The 22327-nt window shown below is 38.7% G+C and overlaps 1 protein-coding gene and 1 long non-coding RNA gene across 5 annotated transcripts in view; one reads left to right on the top strand and one right to left on the bottom strand.

Moving 5' to 3' along the window:
• The window catches only part of lamb4 (laminin, beta 4), a 70994-nt gene that overhangs the window by 45713 nt on the left and 2954 nt on the right, over positions 1-22327 (top strand). The window contains exons 24-33 of the mRNA XM_055652953.1: positions 2269-2486; positions 2763-2859; positions 6670-7039; positions 10628-10782; positions 12423-12628; positions 17295-17498; positions 17610-17754; positions 18433-18640; positions 19327-19465; positions 20777-20953. Coding sequence (XP_055508928.1) covers positions 2269-2486; positions 2763-2859; positions 6670-7039; positions 10628-10782; positions 12423-12628; positions 17295-17498; positions 17610-17754; positions 18433-18640; positions 19327-19465; positions 20777-20953 — 1919 coding nt within the window. The remainder of the gene's footprint in view (positions 1-2268; positions 2487-2762; positions 2860-6669; positions 7040-10627; positions 10783-12422; positions 12629-17294; positions 17499-17609; positions 17755-18432; positions 18641-19326; positions 19466-20776; positions 20954-22327) is intronic.
• Positions 1-22327, bottom strand: part of LOC129707727 (uncharacterized) — an 84194-nt gene that overhangs the window by 40243 nt on the left and 21624 nt on the right. For all 4 annotated transcript variants that reach the window (XR_008725225.1, XR_008725223.1, XR_008725224.1 and 1 more), the window contains exon 2: positions 14468-14532. This is a non-coding gene — a long non-coding RNA (uncharacterized LOC129707727). The remainder of the gene's footprint in view (positions 1-14467; positions 14533-22327) is intronic.

The following is a 22327-nucleotide window of genomic DNA, read 5'->3' on the forward strand; positions in this document are numbered from 1 at the left end:
GTAAGACTTGGAGCATGTAAGTCACTATATCTAGATTATCCCTGATATAGTCCAATACATTCCAAAGTAAATTCCAGAGTAGAATTTAATTAGCGTCGTAGTAACTTGTCCATGAGAGAGTCCAGTTAACTGGTTACTGTGTGACCAACAACAAACACTGCATGCTTGCTCGATGAGAGTTTAAATTCTAACATGTAGACGTGTATCACTTCCAGGCTAGAAGCAGGACTGATTTTTCAGTCTTTTTCAATGTTAAGGTGATAAAATTATGAATCCGTCACAAGTACTGTTCAAATTACTTCTTCAGTCTTGTATCATTATCCAGCTACTACGTCTATTGCAGTATTTTCCTGGTAACTCATCACAGGAGACTTCATCATACATACTGTACAAATCTAAGGGGATTTTCATGATCACTAGAGTCATAAACTTCACGGGAGTCAAACACCAAATAATGGGGAAATAGGAGGCGTGAAGAGACCAGGACCAATCGGGGCTGGCCACAAATTACCTCAGACAGGCAGTGTCTGGTAAGCCCATTGTTGTCTCGCGAAGGTGTGATCTCAAAGGGAAAACAATAGGAAAACTGTTGATAGACACAAAATGCTGGAGTAACTCAGCAGGGCAGGCAGCATCTCTGGAGAGAAGGAATGGGTGACATTTCGGGTCGAGTCCCTTCTTCAGACTCAGAGTCAGGGGAGAGGGAGTGTAGAGAAGGAGTCTGGAGAAGGAGAGAGAACTGGTGGAACTGGCAACACAAATTACCTGTCCATGTGTCATGTAGCCTCATCCTACTGGGCTAGAATGAAATGTTAAGCTTAGTTCAAATTATTACCCTGTGAAATGATGACATGTTCAATGAGGAGATCTAATGATTTATTCTGTTGCTCACTATTTAATACTTTGAATGGCCTGCAGAAATTGACAGGCACATCACTGAATGTTGTCATTGCACTTACCGTGTCCAGTAGATAAGACTAACATTTTAGTTACATTATTGATAGTGGTTGGTGAGTCTATAAATCTCTGCTTACACGACAGACACAGAGCTGCCGGAGGTAAGGGTGTGAGGTGTGAGCGGTGCCTCAGGGGTCGGTGCTGGGATCTCCACCGTGTCTCATCTATCACACCATCTGCACGGGAATGTTTAGTTTAGACTCTAAACTAAACTCCAAATCATCCGCAGGCCGGTATTCGCAGGCCGGTAGTTTGACACCCCTGCTTTAAACCAATGCCCTCTAGTTCTTGAATCAAAAATCCCGGGAAAAAGACTATGCATTCATCTTATATATTCCCCTCATGGTTTTTACTCACCTCTAAAACAATTTTTGCTTTAATTTGAATTTCCAGCAGCTGAGTTTCAAATGGAATCATTAACACTGCGGAATTTGCCATTTTAAATAGTGTGCGATGGGCTTAAGCCAATCAAATTGTTCGTTATTTACTGCTGACAGAAAGCTATTCTCATTGCTGAGTGTGGAGGAGTGTGGAAGCCTTGGGCGAATTGAATTGTTCGTGACTTTCTTAATGTTTAAAAAACATTTGAGCATGAGAATACTGTGATCAGTGTGAGAGCGTGAGAATCGAGTGAGACACTTGCTTCTCACGCTCAATGTGTGAGAGTTGGCAGCCCTGCCTTTTTGTGTTTCACTCAAACTATCCTAATTTCACATTGTTTTAATCAGATTCTCTCTCTTTTAACCGTGCTGATTAGTCCAATAAACACACAACCTTGGCTACGGTTTATTCCCTCGGCAACTCTGGCCTCATTGTCTCAAAAATGGTCCTCCTGTCTTATCCACTTCTCCGCACCCTCTCTTCAATTGGTTTTCTTCTACCAGTTCTTACAAAGGGTTTTCTATATTTCTCTTTCCACAATTGCTATCTGACCTGTTGAATATTTCTAGAATTTTCTGCTTTTATATCTGCTCAGAAAACTGGAAAGAAAGCTATTTTGGTTCAAATTATCACAAAGTGCATTGTCCATTTTCAACAGCAGACAGTGTGGTAGATAGGTTAGGGAATCAACAGAAGCCATTTAAGAAATAAAGTTTTCTTCCAGCAACATTTTTGACATTGATGCTAACAAGATTGAAATTATATTATCACTTAAGCTCACTACATAATGACACTGACAAAGGACAAATAAAATTCAGATATGAAGCCTATTCTCTGAAGCATATAAAGACGTTGCAGATATGTTCTTTCTGTATGTGCAAGTAATTCTTCAAAAGATTAATTTAGCATGTTGTGTAAACTACCTTTCAGAGTGTTCTTGCAATGGCATTGGAGTTGATGCGAGGCAGTGTCTTTCCAATGGTTTATGTATATGTGATCAGGACACCGGCCACTGTCCGTGCCTGCCTCATATGATCGGGAGAAATTGCGAAAAATGTGCTCCGGGTTTCTGGAATCTGCCCAGCAGAAGAGGGTGTGAACCATGTCATTGTGACCCACAGAATTCTGACAGCACTCAGTGTGATGAGGTAAGATGGGGAGTAGCATCTGAATCAAAGATAGAACTCCAGTTCATGTGCAAAATCTGTAAATGCTGAATAAATCACAGACATAGTAATACAGGAAGGAAGTAGATTGGGTATGACTGTCCGATCCAGCAGCGAGAGAAATTACCATTTGTAAATGCTGGAATAATTTATCCTGCTCAGTAGCACATCAGTTGCAATACTTATTTATCTGGTAGTGAAAAATCATTGGGTTTTTCCTTTGATACTAAAATAGCTCTTAAAATTATACATTTGCAGTTTACTGGACAATGCCAGTGCAAAGATGGCTATGGGGAAAAGACATGTTCTGAATGCCAGGATAATTATTATGGTGATCCAAAGGTGCAGTGTAACCGTGAGTATCTAATTATAGCGCAATGCATATTCACAAAAGCTCAGCAATGCAGTACAATACATTTCTGAAACAATATGCACAAAATGAAATGTTGAAATTATTTTGTTACCATCTACAAAAATTGAGCTAACGAGATGCATTTCTGCAGACGTTAGATCAGAGCAAGTTTATGCGCTAATCCCAAAGCAGGACAGGTTAGAGTCAGGATAACTAACATTTCAGAGTGAATGTCAGTGTGACCAAACCTGTCACACCTGTAGACTAAATTCTGCATATTCCCGTGGCTGCACCAACAAGAGAAAGAGTTACATTACCAAAAACTTTGAAAAAATAAATAGTGATCATTACAACATAAACATCTAATATTTATTTCTGTCCCCTCCACCACTTGTTTTAGTCATGTTTGATAATCCACAGAGAAGCAGGTGATGAATGAGGCACTTTATGAAGTTGAATTGAAGGAGAGTATACTATTAATGGAAAGACCGTTAGCTGCATTGATGTACAGAGGGATCTTTGGATCAAAGTCCTCAAGATCGCAGCCGAAGAACTGGCTCCAGTTTTGCAGTTAATTTTCCAACAATCGCTTGACTCGGGTGATGTTCCGCTGGATTGGAGGAAGGCTAACATCACTCCTCTCTTTAAAAAGGGTTCAACCACCAACCCAGCGAATTATCATCCTGTTTCATTAACAAGTACTTGCTGCAAATTGCTGGAGGATTTAATTGATAGTAATCTGATGCGACACGTGAGCAAACATAACATTCTTGCTGACAACCAACATGCATTTAGGAGGCATAGATCATGCGAGTCTCAGCTTATCCTGACGACAAATGGCCTGGCCAAGCACTTTGATAGTAACGTCATCACGGATTTAGTTGTGCTGGACTTTTCTAAAGCATTTGATGTCATCCCACACCAGAGACTGCTTCGGAAGCTTGACTTCTATGGTATTCGTTCCAACACGAAACGATGGATTTTCCTGACAAAACGTCTTCAGCGTGTGTGTGTGTGTGAACGGAAAGAGCTCCAATTGGCAACCAGTGTTGAGTGGTACACCTCGGGGAACATCACTTGGCCCACACCTATTTTTGCTTTACATAAATGACATCCATGAAAAAGTCGCAAGTACGACCAGACTATTCACTGATGATTGTTTGCTGTACCGTCCAATTAAGTCAGCTGATGATGAAGATGCTCTCCAAAAGGATCTCGATACTATGGTTTGGTGGTCACAACAATGGGGCATGCAGTTCAACCCTTCCAAATGTGAAACCATGCGTGTCACCAGAAAGAGGAATCCAGGCAAAATATCTTACAATATACTTGGTGCCACCCTTGAAGAATCCAAACAAACCAAGTATCTTGGCATCAAATTGCAGAATGATCTGCGTTGGACTTATCATGCAATGGTGAAAGCAACAGGTGTCCTAAACTTTCTGAGGCGCAACTTTCATCATTGTTCAACTTCTGTCAAGGAGAAGCTATACTTCACCCTCGTTAGACCTCATTTGGACTACGCAGTTGCAGCATGGGACCCATACACAAATAAAAACATTTCTTCCATCAAACGTGCCCAAAGACAGGCAGCTCGATTTGTTACTAACACCTATGAGAGTGAGAAGCGAGTGTCACAAAACTAGCTGAATTCTCTGGGGCGGAACCCTCTCCAAGACAGATGTGAAGCTCACTGTTTGACCTGTTTTAACAAAATGTTAAATGGTCAGCTCGACATAGACTACAAGACCTACACCAAACCCAAACCAATTAGGAGCAGACGAGGGCATTCAATCCAATTTGTGATCCCAGCTACAAAGACAGATGTATACAGCAATTCGTTCTTCCCCCGCACAATTAAAGTATGGAATAATCTCCACCCAACTATAGTTACCCAACCAGATGCAACTAAATTTAAAGTAGCTCTTTCTTCCCAATAACCCTTTCTGGCTTAAGCCCTCCCTTCACCACCTCCAGTTTAAATTCCATTTGGAATATTTTGGAGGACAAAGAAACCAAGAACCAAGAACCTTAGCTCACTGAAAGTAGCAACACAGGTACATGGAGAGCTGAAGAAGGCATGTGGTATGAGAATCAGGAAGTCACGTTGCAGCTTTGAAGGACTTTGTTTAGTCCCCATTTGGAGGACGGTGTGCAGTCCTGATCACCCCTTTACATGAAGATTGTAGAGGCTTTGGAGTGTTTGTAAAACTGATTGACCAGAATGCTGCCTGAATTAGAGGGTATTAACTACAAGAAGAGATTGAACAACCTTGCACTGTTTTCTCTTGAATATCAGAGGTTGAGGGAAGACCAGATAGAAGTATATAAAATAATGATAGGGCATAGATAGGGTGACAAATAGAACATATTTCCCAAGATGGAAATGTTAAAGACTAGAGGGCTTAGCATTAAGGTGAGAGCTGTAAAGTTTAAAGGAAATGTGTGGGGCAAGTTTGTTTTTTTTACACAGCGAGTGATGGGTGCCTGGAAGACAGCTGGGGTGGTGGTGATGGCAGATATGATAGAGGCATTTAAAGGGCTTTTAGACAGGCACATGGATATGCAGGGAATGGAGGGATATGGGTTGCATGCAGGCAGAGAAGATTAGTTTAACTTGGAAGCATTTTTAGCACAGACATTACTGTTCCAGGTGTAAATGTAGATTGCCCATCTACAGGCAGAGAAAGATTTAATCAGAAGTGATTCAAATACAAAGCCTTCTCAATGCGTAAACGTTTTACAGCATCAAAATCCCCACACACATCCCAATGAAAATAACCCACACAGTTGCACTGTCCACTGGGGGTTCACATAGAAAGAGCTGCAGTAGGTTAGGTGTCGGAAACTTGAAGTGAAAGTTGAGCATCAATGGGGAGTACTGCACTGTCTCGACACAACATGACAAACATTCACATGCCATGTCACAGGGATTGCAATACACCAATTTATCTGTGACTAGTTCAAATACAATCAAAAGTCAGCAAGCACTGGGCATGAATTGTTTTGGGCATGGTTATTTTGCATGTTATTCATTCCGGCAGCTCACTTTGTAAGTAGCGTTCCTCTCGTGTTGTAACATACTGATCACAAATCAGGCATGTGATCACCGCATAGCATATTTATGTTTAAAGAAACTGCCTTTTTCGAAGTTGATGATTTTCTTCAAACATCTCAGTGGCATACTATGCCATGGTTTAGTAGGCTATGGACCATGTGCTGGTATATGGGATTGCTGTGGATAGGTGCTTCGTAATTGGCATGGGTGTGGGTTGGCCTGTTTCTGTACTGTATGGCTCCATGTCAACAGTTAAAGTAGCAACATTTGTTCCTGATTTGGTCCAGTAAACCATTCCCACTTCAAGGTTGCTGCTCTCCTGATCTATTCCCCATGGTAGTAGTCACTAGTCTGCCCCTTCTACTTACAGCTTTCAAATGCATTTCCTTATGGATGGGAAAAGTAATTTTTTTTTCTACTTTCTTTTTTTCAATATCATGTTATTATCCGAATGAACATGTTGGTGAAATCATGGTGAAGTAATATTAGAAAAGGAAAATTGGGAAATGTTCCACAGAGAATACAGTTTATCATACTGATTATGCATATTGTGGCTATTTACAAGTAAATTTAAGCTCATGTTTGTTTGTTATTTAATTTTCCAAGCTAAATGCTATCATTGAGTTAAAATGTTGGGTTTTAACTGACACAGAAAATGTCCAATCTGTTCCACAGTTCTGTTACACAATATTTTTCAACAGTCTTTCATATGCAAAGGTTGTTAAATTGACCATTGTTTCAATATTCCCTGGCAGCATGTAACTGCAATTTTGGAGGAACCGAAAGGCCAGCCTGTAACAAGACAACAGGGGTCTGTAACTGTCGTGAAGGGGTGTCGGGACAACACTGCAACAAATGTGCCTGGGGTCACTGCAAGGAGTTTCCAAAATGCACGGAGTGTCACCCTTGCTTTAAATTGCTAGATGAAGAGATTTGTGCACTAATCCCAGCAATGGAACGACTGTCCAATAAGACCTCCACAGTCAGTGGAAAGCTGGGGCCTCTCTACGATGAACAGTTTAAAGAACTCGAAAAAAAAATTACTGAGATCGCCAAAATTCTGAATGGTTCTGTTGCTTCCCCTGAGGCATTCCAAGAGACAAAGAATTACTTTGATAAGATCAGGTAACATTTAATTTCAGTTGACTATATAATGAACGCTTTCTTCCATACACCATCCAGTGGCCTCTGCAGTCCGTCTGTCTTTTTTTTCTTTTTGTCCTGTTAAGTGGATGGCTTGGTTTTAGTTTTTATATTATTTTATCTGTGTATATGTGGGGTGCGGGGGGGTGGGGGAAACTTTTTAATCTCTTCCCTGATCAGGGAACCGACTTTTTCCTTGTCAAGTCTCCGTTGTCGTTGGGCCTAACATCGTGGAGCCGGCGGCCTCCAACCGGAATCGGCCTGGGGCTCCAGTTGTGGAGCCTGCGGACTCACCATCGTGGAGCTGGCCGACTAAGGAGCGCGGAGCACTGTGGTGGCGCGCTGCTGTGACCCGACTTCGGAGCTCGGAGGCTTCGGCTGCAGGCCCTGTGATCGGTAACATCAGGAGCTCGTGGGTCCCTGGTGGGAGACCGCTTTTCGGAGCTCCTGCAACAGCAAACTTCACCAGCCTGAATCGAGGGGTTTAAATCGATCCGGAGTGGGGCCTCAAAATCTAACATCAGGCGCCTGGATCAGCTCGATGCAGCTGTTTGGCTGCTTGACTGCGGGAGAGGAATGGGCATAAAGAACGGGGAAGAGATAAGACTTTTCCCTTCCATCACAGAGCGGAGGTGTTTGGGGATTCACTGTGATGGATGTTTGCGTGGAATTGTGTCATTGTGTTTTTTTGTTTTTTTTGTGTTATGACTGCAGAAACGTAATTTCGTTTGAACTTATGTTCAAATTACAATAAACGATTCTGATTCTGATTTAATTACTCCCCAAAATGTAGCGGTAAATAAAATGCATTATGGGTTTACTTTTAATGAATGATGGGGAATGGATATGTTTTGTATTCGGATAGTTCCAATCTTGTCACTGCTTTGCTTGGAATACACCACATAATGTGATCTCTAGCAAATATCATACTATGACACGGTCAGTTTGCAACATCATAGTGTTTATATGTAGGAAGGAACTGCAGTTGCTGGTTCACATCGAAGATAGGCACAAAATGCTGGAGTAACTCAGCGGGACAGACAGCATCTCTGGAGAGAAGGAATGGGTGACATTTCGGGTCGAGACCCTTCTTCAGACTGAAAAAGTGTCTTGACCCAAAACGTCTCCAGAGATGCTGCCTATCCCGCTGAGTTACTCCAGCATTTTGTGTCATACACATACTAAATATTTCTGATTTCCCAGTCGGAATCTTGCTTATTATCAGACCGTAATACATTGTTGGAAATCTGAAACAAAGACAGAAAGTATTGGCACCATCCAACATATCTTGCAGCATGTGTGTAATGGGAAAGGAAAGACCTGAAATGTTAACTCTGCTTCTCTTTCTACAGATGCTGCTTGATCTAAATGCTTCTGACATTTTCTGATAATGCAGTAAAGATCTGTAAAATCAAACCTTAGCCTCCAGCATTTAGCTTATGAAATATATATGTGGATCAATCCAGATAACAGAGATTGGCAATTGCATCTTTGCATAAATAAACCATTTAAATATGAACCAAGATATGTTTTAAATGTTAAAGTATTTCTTGGTTATTCTGCCATTCTTTATAGTGAATTCCTCTTGTTTTATTTCAAAATTGACTTATTTATGTTATTGCCACATTCCAGTAATCCACAATGTTTCTCACTGCATCAGGTAGTGCAGTGGAAGGTCCACACATTAAGCTGAGAATCCAGTCACTGTGAGACCTCACACTCAATAAGGCCTAGATCACAGATGAGCCCAAACAGGGTAAATGTGCCAAAATTGTCCAAGAGCCCCAGTCATTAGTTTCTTCTTTATTGTCTTGGGTGGATATCACTAGCTAGAGAAGGCAGCCATAGCGGCCTGTTATATGGAAGAAAGGGTCCCATGGGGATGTCTACTTGATCTAATTAAATTGCTGGACGTCACACCCAGGACCGCCAACTTAGACACCAATGGAGAATGAAGGCAACAAAAGTCAAAAGGCCATAAGTATTTCGGCTAACTGCATCTTTTTCCAAATGGCAAACTTTCCTTCCAATATGGATCAATGAAAGGTATTTTGAGAAAAATATAACCATAAAACAACTGTAAATGTACAGTGTGCTAATCTATATAATCCCCATCCTGTTTATATATTAATATAGTTACATTGTTTCAGGCCAACATCTGCGAAACACCATGGAAAATAACACTTTTTAATTTAATTGCTCTATATTCCTCAACCAAAGAACAAATTCCTGTGCATTTTCCATAAATTAGTCTAAATATCAGCTAATTAATTTTAATGCAGTTACATCAAATCTATCTATCGCTCTACAACAAAGTTTGTGCAGTGTTTGCTAACTTTATGTTAGATTCCAACATCAGCTGTAATTTGTCTTTGAAACAGAAGGAATCTTGGCACATTTTAAACTTGGGTTTTAAGATACAAATGTTTTAATTTAGTAAAAGTCATGTCACAATTAAAGAACAAACTGATTATTTATGCGTAATGGAGTTATTTCCACAGTACATCTGATCAATTAATTTGCCCAGATGACAGATCATAGCCTGCATTCTCTGTTATAACATTATATGAAAGCCTGCTATGAACCAGCTGTAAAGAGCTGTGAACCAAAACTATGAATCAGGGCATAACTGCATCATAATGAATGTGTATCAATCGCATAAACTAGTAGGTAATGCACACAATGGAACCATCTTCTAAATGGCTATGACCCTGACAAATCCATCTCAGTTAAGGAACTTCCTGGTCAGAAAATTAATTATCTTTCCAAATCTGGCAAAGACTGTAGAACTTCTTGTACTTCTCAGAATGCCATTAAGTTTCAAGACTCCTACACAAACATGCATGACCCAAGCTTGCTGCCTATGCTCCACTGGCCTTGTCACAGTTGTATTCCAAACATTAACTCCATATATAAACTGAAATTAAATTTCTAATGCCACTAAAGAAATCTTGATAATTGCAACATGCAGAGAAATTGCCCTAATAAAGAAGAATCCTTAAAAACAAAAACCTGCAGTCTGAAGTCAACAGCACCCATTCCTTCTATCCAGAGATGTTGCCTGTCCTGCTGAGTTACTCCAGCATTTTGTGAATATCTTTGATGGAAAACAATTGATCTCCTGACTGTCAAATGCATTTTATCAAAATATTTCTGATCATGACAACTATTTCTAAATCTCTGGAGAGCACACATGGAAAGGGTGTGGTGGTTGGGGCCCGCCTTAACAAGATTATAAAGTAATTGCTAGCAGGTGTTCTGCATCTGACCCTAATGCATGGCAAGCTCCCAACTGCATAATAGAGCCACTCAGCGAGTCAGGCAGCATCTCTGGAGAAGAGGAATAGGTGACGGAACCCTTCTTCAGACATGATCTGAAACGTCACCTATTCCTTTTATCCAGTGATGTTGCCTGTCCTGCTGAGTTACTCCAGCTTTGTGTGTCTACCTTCAGTGTAAACCAGCATCTGTAGTTCCTTCCTATACATAATATAACCACCATCTAATCACTTGACAGAACACATAGAGTGAATTAAATACCTGTATCTCCATAACTTCACTATTGCACAGGAACAACAAAATGCAGATTGATCCAAATGTGAATGTCTCCAAAGACCCGAATGAGCTCAACAGAGTAATTGATGATCTTAACAAGGAACTTGACCAGCTCATAGAGGATTTGAATCATTTTAAAAAGAAGCCCACAGTAAAAATCAACTTGAACGGTAAGTGGAAAAATCATAACCCCAACATTCCTCTCGTGTAAATAAAAAAGACTGAAATCAGTCGATCAAAATTATGTTTTTAAAAGTATTTTTTAAAACATGATTCATTAAAGAAATCCTTTGCTCCATAATTGGATATTTAAACATCCTTTAACTCTTTGACAATGTGGAGCAAAACCAAATCTTCCAACAGCAAGGTTATAAACCTAAACATCCTTCAGAGGTTAAAAAAAAGCATGATTAGTGATCCCAGTTCTGTGCATGACTCCTAGCAGCAATATGCAATAGTCCACAAGGCTCAAGGCACTGTTTGCGACTGAATGAACGTTGGTGTGTGCGTGTAGACATCTGTATGTAATGGACTACAGGAATGAGGGTGGGATGAGAGCAAACATCAGTCAGACCTACAGTTGTGGGAAGTCGGAAGATAGGGACATTCTGGGTAGGGTATGGAAAGGCCAAGCTCTGAGGATGGGTGATTCAAGGGATGGAGCATCTGGGGTAGGGCCATTTTATTGCAAGCAATGATCATGTCGGGGAGTTTTGTATCTGTGGGCTTGATTAACATCGGTAGGGTTTAGAGGTCGATGTTTCAGCTGTGGGGTACAAGCACTGAGAGGAATTCTGAGAACATAATCTGTATGAGAAAAATAAATTGAGCCTAGATCTGTTCTGTGCTCTTTGGATTGCCTGCTTCTCATGTTTGCACTTGTTGTATCAGCTATTTGTATCATGTAATAGTATTTTCTTTGACGACCTAGAGTGTTAAAGCCTGTGACTTTGTCCACTGTATCTGTTTACACCCCATGATGACATTGGCTGGTGTAATGAGAAATAATGCAAAAGGATTGACAGAATGGCATTAAATTTGTTTAGTAAATCAACACTTACTCTTACATGAATTGGCTGTTCCCTTCATATTTTTCATCTTGGATTTCCTTGTTAATTTATAGTGTGATGTAGTAATTTTTTCAAAGTATCTCTGCATTTTTATAGTTTGGATTTGGATATGCTAGTTTGAGAAAACAAACACTAGATAGGTTCTCAAACACAATAAATATGACCCTAACATAAATACCTCAAATTAAGTACCTCTGGGATCTGGTTTGATTGAATTTATGTTCGTAACACAAGTTTGAGTTTAGGATGTGTTGACCTTTGGCTTCACCTTCCATGTAAATGAGCCATGCATCAGTTTTCCTCATTCAAAGTTATCTTGTGTTCTTAAATAATGGAAAACCTCTTGTCAGTGGCGGGTTTAGTGAATAAAGCTATTAGGTGCAAATGACTAGTACAAAGATTTATGTGCTTATTGAATTTCTACTGCAAGTGAGTTATTATATTATAGTGAGCTTATAAATGAGCTGATTATATCAGTTAATTGAGGTTAGGAGGTACAAAGATTGATACAAAGAGGAATTGGTATCAGATTCATGAGAGTGGGGTGGGAAATGTTGATCCTTGGGGGAGTAAACATCAGAGTTTTGGAATATTTTTAAAAATATTTTTAAATAGTTTATTTAAGATATTTTAATTCAATCATCAAAGAGTTTCTGACCTTTTTTTCTGTTATGATTTACAATACTAATCAAAGATCATTTTCAATTCCAGGCATAATATTATTTTATTATTGTTCACAGGAAGCTTTGACGATATTGAAATGTTCTACCAGATTTCAAAAGCCTCTCAAGAAAAAGCGAATGTTTCAGAATTACTAAATATTTCAGAATCTATAAGAGAAAAAGCATCTGCCTTGTTAGACAATGCAACGTTTACTGATAAAGATAAACTTAATGAACTGAAGCAAAATACTGAACTATTGGATTTGAGAGTGGCAAATAATCTGGTAAGTTTTGTATCTATTTTGGTTTGGTTTACAATATTTTGTAATAATTGGATCCAACTGGATGACAACAAACTCATAAAAATAGAAGAACGAAGAATAGAGACAGTGGACTACACAAATTCTTCAAGCTTTGTCCACTGTTTTGTGAGATAATAGTGTTCCATTCCTTATCCACTTCACTGGATAAGAAGGCAACTTTTTTCAAACTCTTTTCTTTACATTCCTCTATTTAAGAAGAGCCGGAAATAAAAACCTGGGGAACTATAGACCAGTAAGCCTAACATGTATGGTGGGAAAATTACTGAAGAGAATTCTGAATGATAAGATATGCATGCATTAGAAATGAACAGATAGTCAGCATGGTTTAGTTAGTGCGTGGGAGATTGTGTCTCACAAATTTAAATATTTTGAAGAAGTTTGACATGGGTAGCGTCATACACATAGTCTATGCGGACTTCACCAAGGCCTTTGATAGGTTCCACATGGTAGATTAAATCTCATGGAATCCAGGGAGAGCTAACTGACTGGATATAGAATTTGCTTCATGGTAGGAAGTAGTGGATGGTGGTGGAAGATATTTTTCAAACTGGAGACCTGTGAAGAGTGGTGCATCTCAGGTATTGATGTTAGATCCATTTATCATTGGTATCTATATCAACGATTTGGATAAAACATACAAGACATGATAAGTTTTCAGATTGCACTATAGTAAGTGATATCATAGACCGTGACAAAGGTCTGGCATCGCCAGGAAATAGGGTGGTGAAGAAGGTTTATTGGTGTGAAAATTGAGTGCAGAAGTTGGGAGATTATGTTACATTTATACAAGAGATTGGTGAGGCCACACGAAGTATTGTGTTCAGTTTTGGTCACCCTGCCATAGGAAAGATGTCATTAATCTTGAAAGAATGCTGAGAAGAATTCCGAGGATGTGTCAGGATTTAAGAGCCTGAAGGGGTTGGGCAGACTGGCACTTTATTCCTTGGAGCACAGGAGACTGAGTAATGATCTTATAGAGGTATTTAAAATCACAAGGGGAATTTCTGGCTAACAGAGTTTAATTTTGATAAGTGTAGGTGTTGCATTTTGGTAAGTCAAAGCAGGACTTCAGTGTACGGTAAGGCCCTGGGGAGTGTGGTAGAGCAGAGGGATTTAGAAGTAAAATCATGAGGGGAATAGATGGGTTGGATGCACAAGGTCCTTTTCCCAGGGCATAGGTTTAAGAGAAAGGGGAGAGGTTTAATAGGAAAATGAGGGTCATCTTTTTCACACAGATATTCTGGATATGTGGAAAGAGTTGCCAGAGGTTGACGTAGGTACAATAACAACGTTTAAAAGACATTTGGACAAATGGGAATGGTTAAAGGGATATGGGGCAAACACAGGTAAATGGGACTTGCTTAAATGAGGCATCTTGGTCGGCATGGACGAGTTGGATTGAACGGCCTGTTTCTATGACTCTCTCTGAACTATTTTGTAAAGTTTGTAAATCAATGTCTCTTCAAACAGATGCATTTGAAATGCCAGACAATGTTCCATTCACTGATTTTAAACAAGACTCAATCACAAAGGAATCCATTCAAAAGTGGCCAAAACATTAAGTTTATGCAACATAAGAACCCTCCTGGTAAATACATTTAATACCTAACTCTTAAATGACTCAAATACAGTCAGACTGATCAAGAATGTACCGTTAAATTATATATAAAACTTAGAAATGTAATTTGTCACAATGCTGAGTGGTCACCTCTGCTTACAAATCTGAACTGGACCAGACATGTCAGCCATGTTATTACAAGAACATGATAAGATCCAAATATTCAGGCATGTGTGACTCACCTCCTGACCTTCTGAGCCTCTCCACCAAGTTCAGATCAGGAGCCTGTTTGACTGCTAACAGCTGTCTGGAGAGGTGCAGAGGGATAACACTGAATAATGTTGGTATAATTCAAATTAATAACACCATTGTCAAAATTACAACACACCCAAAACTTCAAAAGTACCCCATTGGCAATAAGACATTCTGCAGCTGTAAATCTTAGTATAAAATACTTGCCCTCTCTTTATTTCTTTCCTTCATTACTCTGATGGGAAAGTATTTCAAACCAAAGTTAGACCTAAAAAGCTGGAGTAACTCAACGTGACGGGCAGCATCTCTGGAGAGAAGAAATGGGTGACGTTTCGGTTCGAGAACCTCTTCAGAAGAAGTGTCTTGACTCAAAACGTCACCCATTCTTCTCTCCAGAGATGCTGCCTGTCCCGCTGAGTTATGCCCCTGTTCCACTTAGGAAACCTGAACGAAAACCTCTGGAGACTTTGCGCCCCACCCAAGGTTTCCGTGCAGTTCCCGGAGGTTTTTGTCAGTCTCCCTACCTGCTTCCACTACCTGCAACCTCCGGCAACCACCTGCAGCCTCCGGGAACCGCACGGAAACCTTGGGTGGGGCGCAAAGTCTCCAGAGGTTTCCGTTCAGGTTTTCTAAGTGGGACAGGGGTATAACTCCAGCTTTTTGTGTCTATCTTCAGTTGAAACTGGCATCTGCAGTTCATTTTTACATGTATTTCAAACCAAGTTTGCTATTCTTTCTAGAGCTCTTTACGCCATGTTATTCGTAATTTCAACATCATCCTGCATTCACACATCTTGCTCTCATAACGACACGTTGCTGAGCAACTAGGCTAACGACTAAAAAAACATTTTTATGTATGACGTATCGTTTCCTTGATATCATTCGTTCACATGCCTGCATTAACATTCATCCCAAATAGTTTCGTTATTGCACTCCTTATGTGTTTTATTCCACTAATAATACTATTTCTAAGATAAACACAAAATCCTGGAATAACAGCGGGTCTCGTCCCGAATCGTCACCCATTCTTTCTCTCCAGAGATGCTGCACTGTTACTCCAGCATTTCATGTTTATCTTCGGTTTAAACTAACATCTGCAGTTCCTTCCTACACACTACTGTTTCTAACTTGTTTCTTTAAATGCACTGCAGCACCTAGTTTGGCATCCTGTGTAAGCTTCACAACTTTACAACTGGGTTTTGAATCCAGGTTGTTTATGTGAAGTCAAAATAATAATAATAATAATAATAATAATCAATCTTATTCCAAGGTCCAGCTACTGCCCTGAATCCTGGCATCTGATTAAATTCATTTAACATGACTCACTGATTTATGCATGTCAACCACTGTTGTATCTGTTCAAAGTTTATCTTGTATTCCCCAGAGCTTTAAAAGGGGTAGGAGATTGCAACCTTCGCATGGTCCGCCCTGTTTCGACGAATGCAATCAACCTGGTGTGCACAATCAAATAGAACAAGTTGTCCTACAAGTTGTCCAACTTTAGGCTGTGCACGCCATACGCAAGAAGAAGAAGAAGCTTTAAAATAGCTGGGAACATTATTTATTGCCAAACTCCTCAAGTTCTTTAGCCCTTCGATCTTTAAAATCTCATGGTAGAGATAGTAGTGTGAATTTGAAAATATGTAATTCCTTTCAACATTGAACCATTTTCCAATTTGCACTAGTTGACAATGCAACAAAAAGACAACTTAACTTCCCTGATATGAATAAGCAAAAGACACACAAATCTAACGGTGCTTGTTAATGTTCCATACTCCAAAATGTGTCAGGTCAAATGAGCTAGCTCAAGACTACACAATACTAAGATAACATTTCAATTACTGTATAAATTAAAGTGGAAAAAATGGATAAACACTTCTAAGATCCAAAATTAATAAAGAAATTGTTCCATAATATTTACACATGAATAGATAAATTCTTGTAATAATGTTGAATAGGTAGAGATTTCACCAATATCTAAATAACATAACAGTTCAGAATTTAAACTGTAATGGTGACAAAGCTAAGAGCATTCACCTCAGTAAAAATGATAACAATTTATTATCTACCTCCATCATGAAAGCATGGAAATCCAGATGCCAGTAATATTGTTCTCATTTTGGCACAGATCCAGTCATATATAATCAGAAGTTTAACATGAACTTCAACTTTTATTCACAATTATTGCCTGTAAACCTATTTTTAAAAACTGGCCTTTTAAAATGCAGTGTAACATCGTTTTGAATTGTGTGCTGTCATAATATGTCGTATAGATCTCCAGTCCTGAAAGTTTTATAATATGTAGAATGCCATACCTACCAATCAATATTAAAAATTCCCTATAATTTATTTTTTCGACTTCAAAAAATGTTACTCGTGAAATTTCAGTCTCTGTCTTAATCGTATGCTACTTTGAAAATTTAATTATCAGCGGTGTTCCTTACTTCTTGTTTGCTGCCTGTAAGAATATTTCAATCTGATCGACAACTTGGGAAGCATCTCAACTTCGCTTTCCTAGTGCCACTGATTCCCTTGATTATGACCCACCTATAAGCTGCAGAAAATTAACTAATTTGGAGCCTCTTAACTTTCTTGTCAACAAATCAATTTTTTAGCTTGGTGGTAAGCATGGGCATTTATTGTTATTTGCAACATCTGTATCCTTATTTGGCTAAAACATTACGAGACTTCCTCCAATATAATCTGAATGGTCCTCTTCTCTGCCCACACCGAACCTATTATTTGCTCCAATCAACCAAATTTCATTACTTTTTGTTTGTCATGGTAAATGTTTTTTTTTTTAATGAACCTCTGTAGATTTGTGGAGCACAGGGAAATCTATCCTGTGACAATGATCCATGCGGAGGAGCTTTATGTCATGATGATGCTGGGAATAAAAAATGTGGCGGCCCAAACTGTAACAGCACATTGTTTATGGCAAGTGATGCAAAAAAACGTGCTGAGGAAACAACCGATCAGATGGCCCAGCTCCTTAACAAACTGCATTATACAATTAGCAAGGTATCCATGTTTTAATATTTCAGTTGTACAAGTCTTTTTCCAAATAGATTGTTGGAAATTCATTTTAATTTCTTGCATTAATAAATCAGGTTTCCTCTTTCCTTCCCCTAGATTGATTCTATCAGAAACATCACACTAGAAACTAAGGAAAAGGCAACCAAGTTGTCAGATCAGTTAGCTAAGACCAAGGACGAACTTGAAAAGGAGAAAGAAGAAACTAAAGACATCATCAGAATGGTGAAAGAGTTTCTCACAGGTACATACTCCCATTCCTATTTAAATCTGCTTTCACCTGGATCCAGGGGAGACACCTTTGGTATCACAAGGCAACAGAAAATGATCAAGCAATTGGAGAAGGAGAGATAATTGGAAGGTTGTAAAGAAAGTATTCTTTGGAAAGAAAGGATAAATAAGCTGAATTTAACAGGTAAAGAAAAATGAATCCAGAGGATTTCAGATAATTTAAGATGTTCAAATGTTATAAACCAAATTATGATTGGGTCATTCATAAAAAGTACCCGGTTTGGACTGACATGATGACAGTTATGCTGGAGTTTATGTAAGCTTATTTGAGCAGGGCCTAGGGAAAGTATTCTCATGTACCTCTGATATTATACATGTTTGAGAAAAGTTGAGGCTTGATAGCATATTTTGCCTTGGTTTACCACTTTGAAGGATGTTTGAAAAGTATTAAACTCTGCTCCCAAATGTTAATAACATTGCAAAATGTTTGGAAAATTTCATAACACTTTATTTTAGGCAGGCCTGCTCTGTAATTATTTATTCATTTAACATAACTTATATACTATTCATTCAGTAAATCCTGTGACATTGTAGATTTATTCCATAAAGATAAAGATTTTTGAGAAATATGCCATTAGATTTTTTTTTGCAAAGGTAACAATATTTTAATGCATTTTTTCTCTAATTCAAGCTGATGGTGTATCTTCTGAGGATCTGGAAAAAATTGCGAACTATGTTCTTTCTATCAAGATACCCATAACTCCCGAGGAGTTGAAGAACAAAAGCAAGCAAATTCAGGACATTCTTTCTGAAATTAAAGGCATTGATAAAGATGTGGAAAGACTAAATGACCGCTCTCAAGAAGCCAAGATGCTATTGAGCCGTGCAATAAAAGCCGAGTATGTTGCCTTTTCAATTCTATACGGTGCCATATGAAAGGTTGGAAAGAAAACATACAGCTGCCCTAACTGGGATGGCACTCTGATTTTGACAACATACAAAAACATACGCTTAAAAGATAAAAACTTGTGGTATTAGAGGAAGTGCATTATCATCATGGATTGAACAGTGTAAATCACCTAGAAGACAGAGTGGGAATAATATGTTCTTGACCCTCAACTATTTATTATTCATATTAATGACTTGGAGGAACAAACCAAGCTTATCTAGGTTTGCTGATGACACAAAAATAGGTGGCAGGGCATGCTGCAATGAGGATATTTGCAATGAGGATGTAAACAGGTTGTGTGAGTGGCCAAAAACTTTAATTTAGTTTGACTTCTAGAAATTTGTGGACTTATTCACAAATATGTTTTTTAAGTGTTTACAACCAAAGGTGATGGAGTTCCAAAAAAGGCACAGGTTGCACGCAGGTGAATCAGGTGGAGAAGGGGTCAGGTAGGGGAGGGGATGGTGAAAATATGCGGGGGAAGGGATGGAATTAATGAGGGATGGGTTTAAATGTTAGCTGATGGTCAGCACAAACTTGGTTGGCTGAAGGGCCTATTTCCATGCCGTATGTTGCTCAAACTCGATATTAATCTTCTGCTGTACATAGTAGTAAATTTTATGTGTGTATTCTTAGGAAAGCAGCTCGAGAGATTCCAAGCCCTGCAGAACTGCTGAAAGAACTGGATAAAATAAAAGAAGTACAACTCAAAGTTGTGGACACCGTGAGAAAGATCACCAGTGATCTAAACAATTCCAAGACAAAACTTTCACAGGTAAATTGGAAGAATGCCAATTCTGAGTAAGATTCATTTACAATATTATAGCTCGGATATTCACAGGGAGATGTTTGTTTTCTTTATATCAGTTTTTAGGAAAGTTTAATATGTGTATGACCAAATGGGCAACTTTAAACTATACAATAGACTTTCTTTCTGTTGTCACCATCAAGAGATTTAATTTGGTTTGAGATGATAGAGATGTTAGTGTACCATTAGCTTAATATTTTTGTATTCAGTTCAATTGATCAATGAACGGAATGCCAAGAGTGGTACGTTCCCTATACCTCCCTCAGCTTCTCAAAACAAAAATAGGTGTCAGCTTCGACTTCTATTTTGTTGTTTAAAAAAAATCATTTTTTGATTGGAATTCATAACCACACACTAGATTATTGTGGAATTTAATGGATGTATTTCCAGAAAAATAGATGGCAATGCATGTTTGTAAGTGTACATTAGGTAAAAGGATGTTGATAGATCACCTCACAATTCCCCAAGGCATCATTTTTTGTTGCTTGTAGCAACTCTGTATCGACCTCGGGGAAACCCTAGCTGGTTTGCTAAAAGTAGGTGCATTGAAACAACTTATTTTCAATTGCATTTAGAAATGTTGTTATTCATTAAATCTACCAATCCCTCAAAACAGATCAATCTGAAATGTCATGTTTTCAATATAACCATCAATTCCTAAATGATGGGTCTTCTTGCACCTAGATATTTCACTGGGAGCCGTGTCATCCTCTGGTAGGCAAGGATAGCTTTGATAGCTTATGGCCATAACCTCCCTTATTTCTTCTTTGAGTCAAAATTATAAACCAAGTGTAGTTGGTGACAAACTTGGGATCGACTTATTTTCCAGTTTGAATTCTATTAGTATGTAGTTATCCTATCCAAATGCTCGACTACACTTTCCATTTCTATATTATTATTTGAAAGTAGAACTGAAATACTCCTTTAATATTTGCCATTCCTTTATCCCGTATTTGGATATTTGGCATTTGTATGTACTTCTGTATTTTTTAACTGTCCTCTTACTTTAAAAAAAAAAAAAACGTTATAATTTAATGTTAGTTTATGTGCCAGTATTATGTCATGAGCCATCCTCAGCATATAGAAAGGTATTGTTTCCATTCTAAATCCTCTATCCAAAGTGGTACTTGTTATGCTTGAAGTGAGGGGTTTATCAGTCCCAATATTGTATAACTTCTCCATTATCGAAACCCATGCTAGTTAATAAAAGATTGCTAATTTTCCATTTTTCTGAAATCAAAATGTTTTGTCTTTTGTATTTTAATCACATCTTAATAGTTTGATGGCAAAATAAAATCAATTACTGACAACCTCATGCATGTCATGAACAATATAAGAACGTTTCAAAATGAAATTGAAGAATTGAAGAACAAGACCCAAAGCAATAAGATATCAACTGAAAATGCAATGGAAAAAGCAAATGAAGCCAGAATTCATGCTGATGAAGCTGAACAAGTAAATGTTTTAATCTTACTTTTCTGGAGTTCTATTACTGTGCTACTTATCAAGTCCTTCATTCTCCGAGGAGTAATCTAGTTGACCATTATTAATGCATTTAATGGCATGAACAAATGAGCAAGAATGGAAACAAGGAATATTTTAACATTAGGTGAATTAGGGAGGGAAGAGGCTTGCAAATCCCAACATGGAGCGCTGTTGAGCTGAATGAGATGTTTTTGTGCAGTAAGTTCCTGGACCTTCCCTGGCTGGCTCCAAGTAGAGGAGCACCTCAAGAATCAGTACTTGAGCTCTAGCTTACCACGATCTATATCATGACATGGATGACTTGACCAGCTGTCATATTTGCTGATGATAGTAAAGTAGGCAGGATTGTGGATGTGAAAAGGCTTCCAAGAGATATAGACAAGTGGTGTGAGGTGGAGAGAAAAAGGCAGATGGAAAATAATGGGTAAAATGTGAGGTCTTTCACTTCGATGCACAAGACACAAGGTAGAGTATTGATTTTAAATGGTGTAAGATTAGGCGGAATTAATGTTCAAAGGAACCTAGGTGTGCTTGTACACAAATAATGAAAATCAATGTGTATGTTACCCTTTATCACAGATGATTTGAGTGCAGAGGTTCAAAAACTCAACTTCAATTGTATGGCACCTTGATGAGCCTGCCCCATGTGGAGTATTGTGTAACTGTTTGGTCTTGCCAATAAGGGATACAGTTGCCATTGTGGGAGTACAATGATGAGTCACAGGACTGGATCCAAAGATGGTGGGTTTGCTGTATAAGGAGAGATGAATAGACTAGGATTTAATAAGAATGAGAAAAGATCTAATTTAAGTTTACAAAATGACTGCAGATTTTGACAGGCGTGATGTAGGGACAATGTTTTCCCCAGATTAGAAGTCTGGTACCAGGGCCACAGTCGCAGAATAGGGTTAGGCTATTCCGGTCTGAGATGAAAGATTTAGTACCTTAGAAGTAAGTGAATATTTTTAATTTTCTGCAGTTACATAGTTCATTCAAAACGTAAGATCAATAGATTTCTGGATAATATGGGAAAGAAGCGATATAGGGACAGCGCAGGAAAATGGTGGCAAGGGTAGGTTAGCCTTGATGTAGAAATAAGGATCTACAGATGCTGGTTTACAAAAAAGATACAATATGCTGGAGTAATTCAGCAGGTCTGACGGTATCTCTGGAGAACATGGATAGATGTTCATGAACATTTCATGCCGGACCCCACTTCAAACTGAAAAAGGATTCTGACTGCGAGATGTCATCAATCCATGTTCTCCAGAGTTACTGCCTGACCCACTGACTCCAGCAATGTGTGTCCTTTTTAGATTAGCCTTGATCTTGATGAATAACGGA

This window comes from Leucoraja erinacea, chromosome 22 (assembly GCF_028641065.1).
Source record: "Leucoraja erinacea ecotype New England chromosome 22, Leri_hhj_1, whole genome shotgun sequence".
Lineage (NCBI taxonomy): Eukaryota > Metazoa > Chordata > Chondrichthyes > Rajiformes > Rajidae > Leucoraja > Leucoraja erinaceus.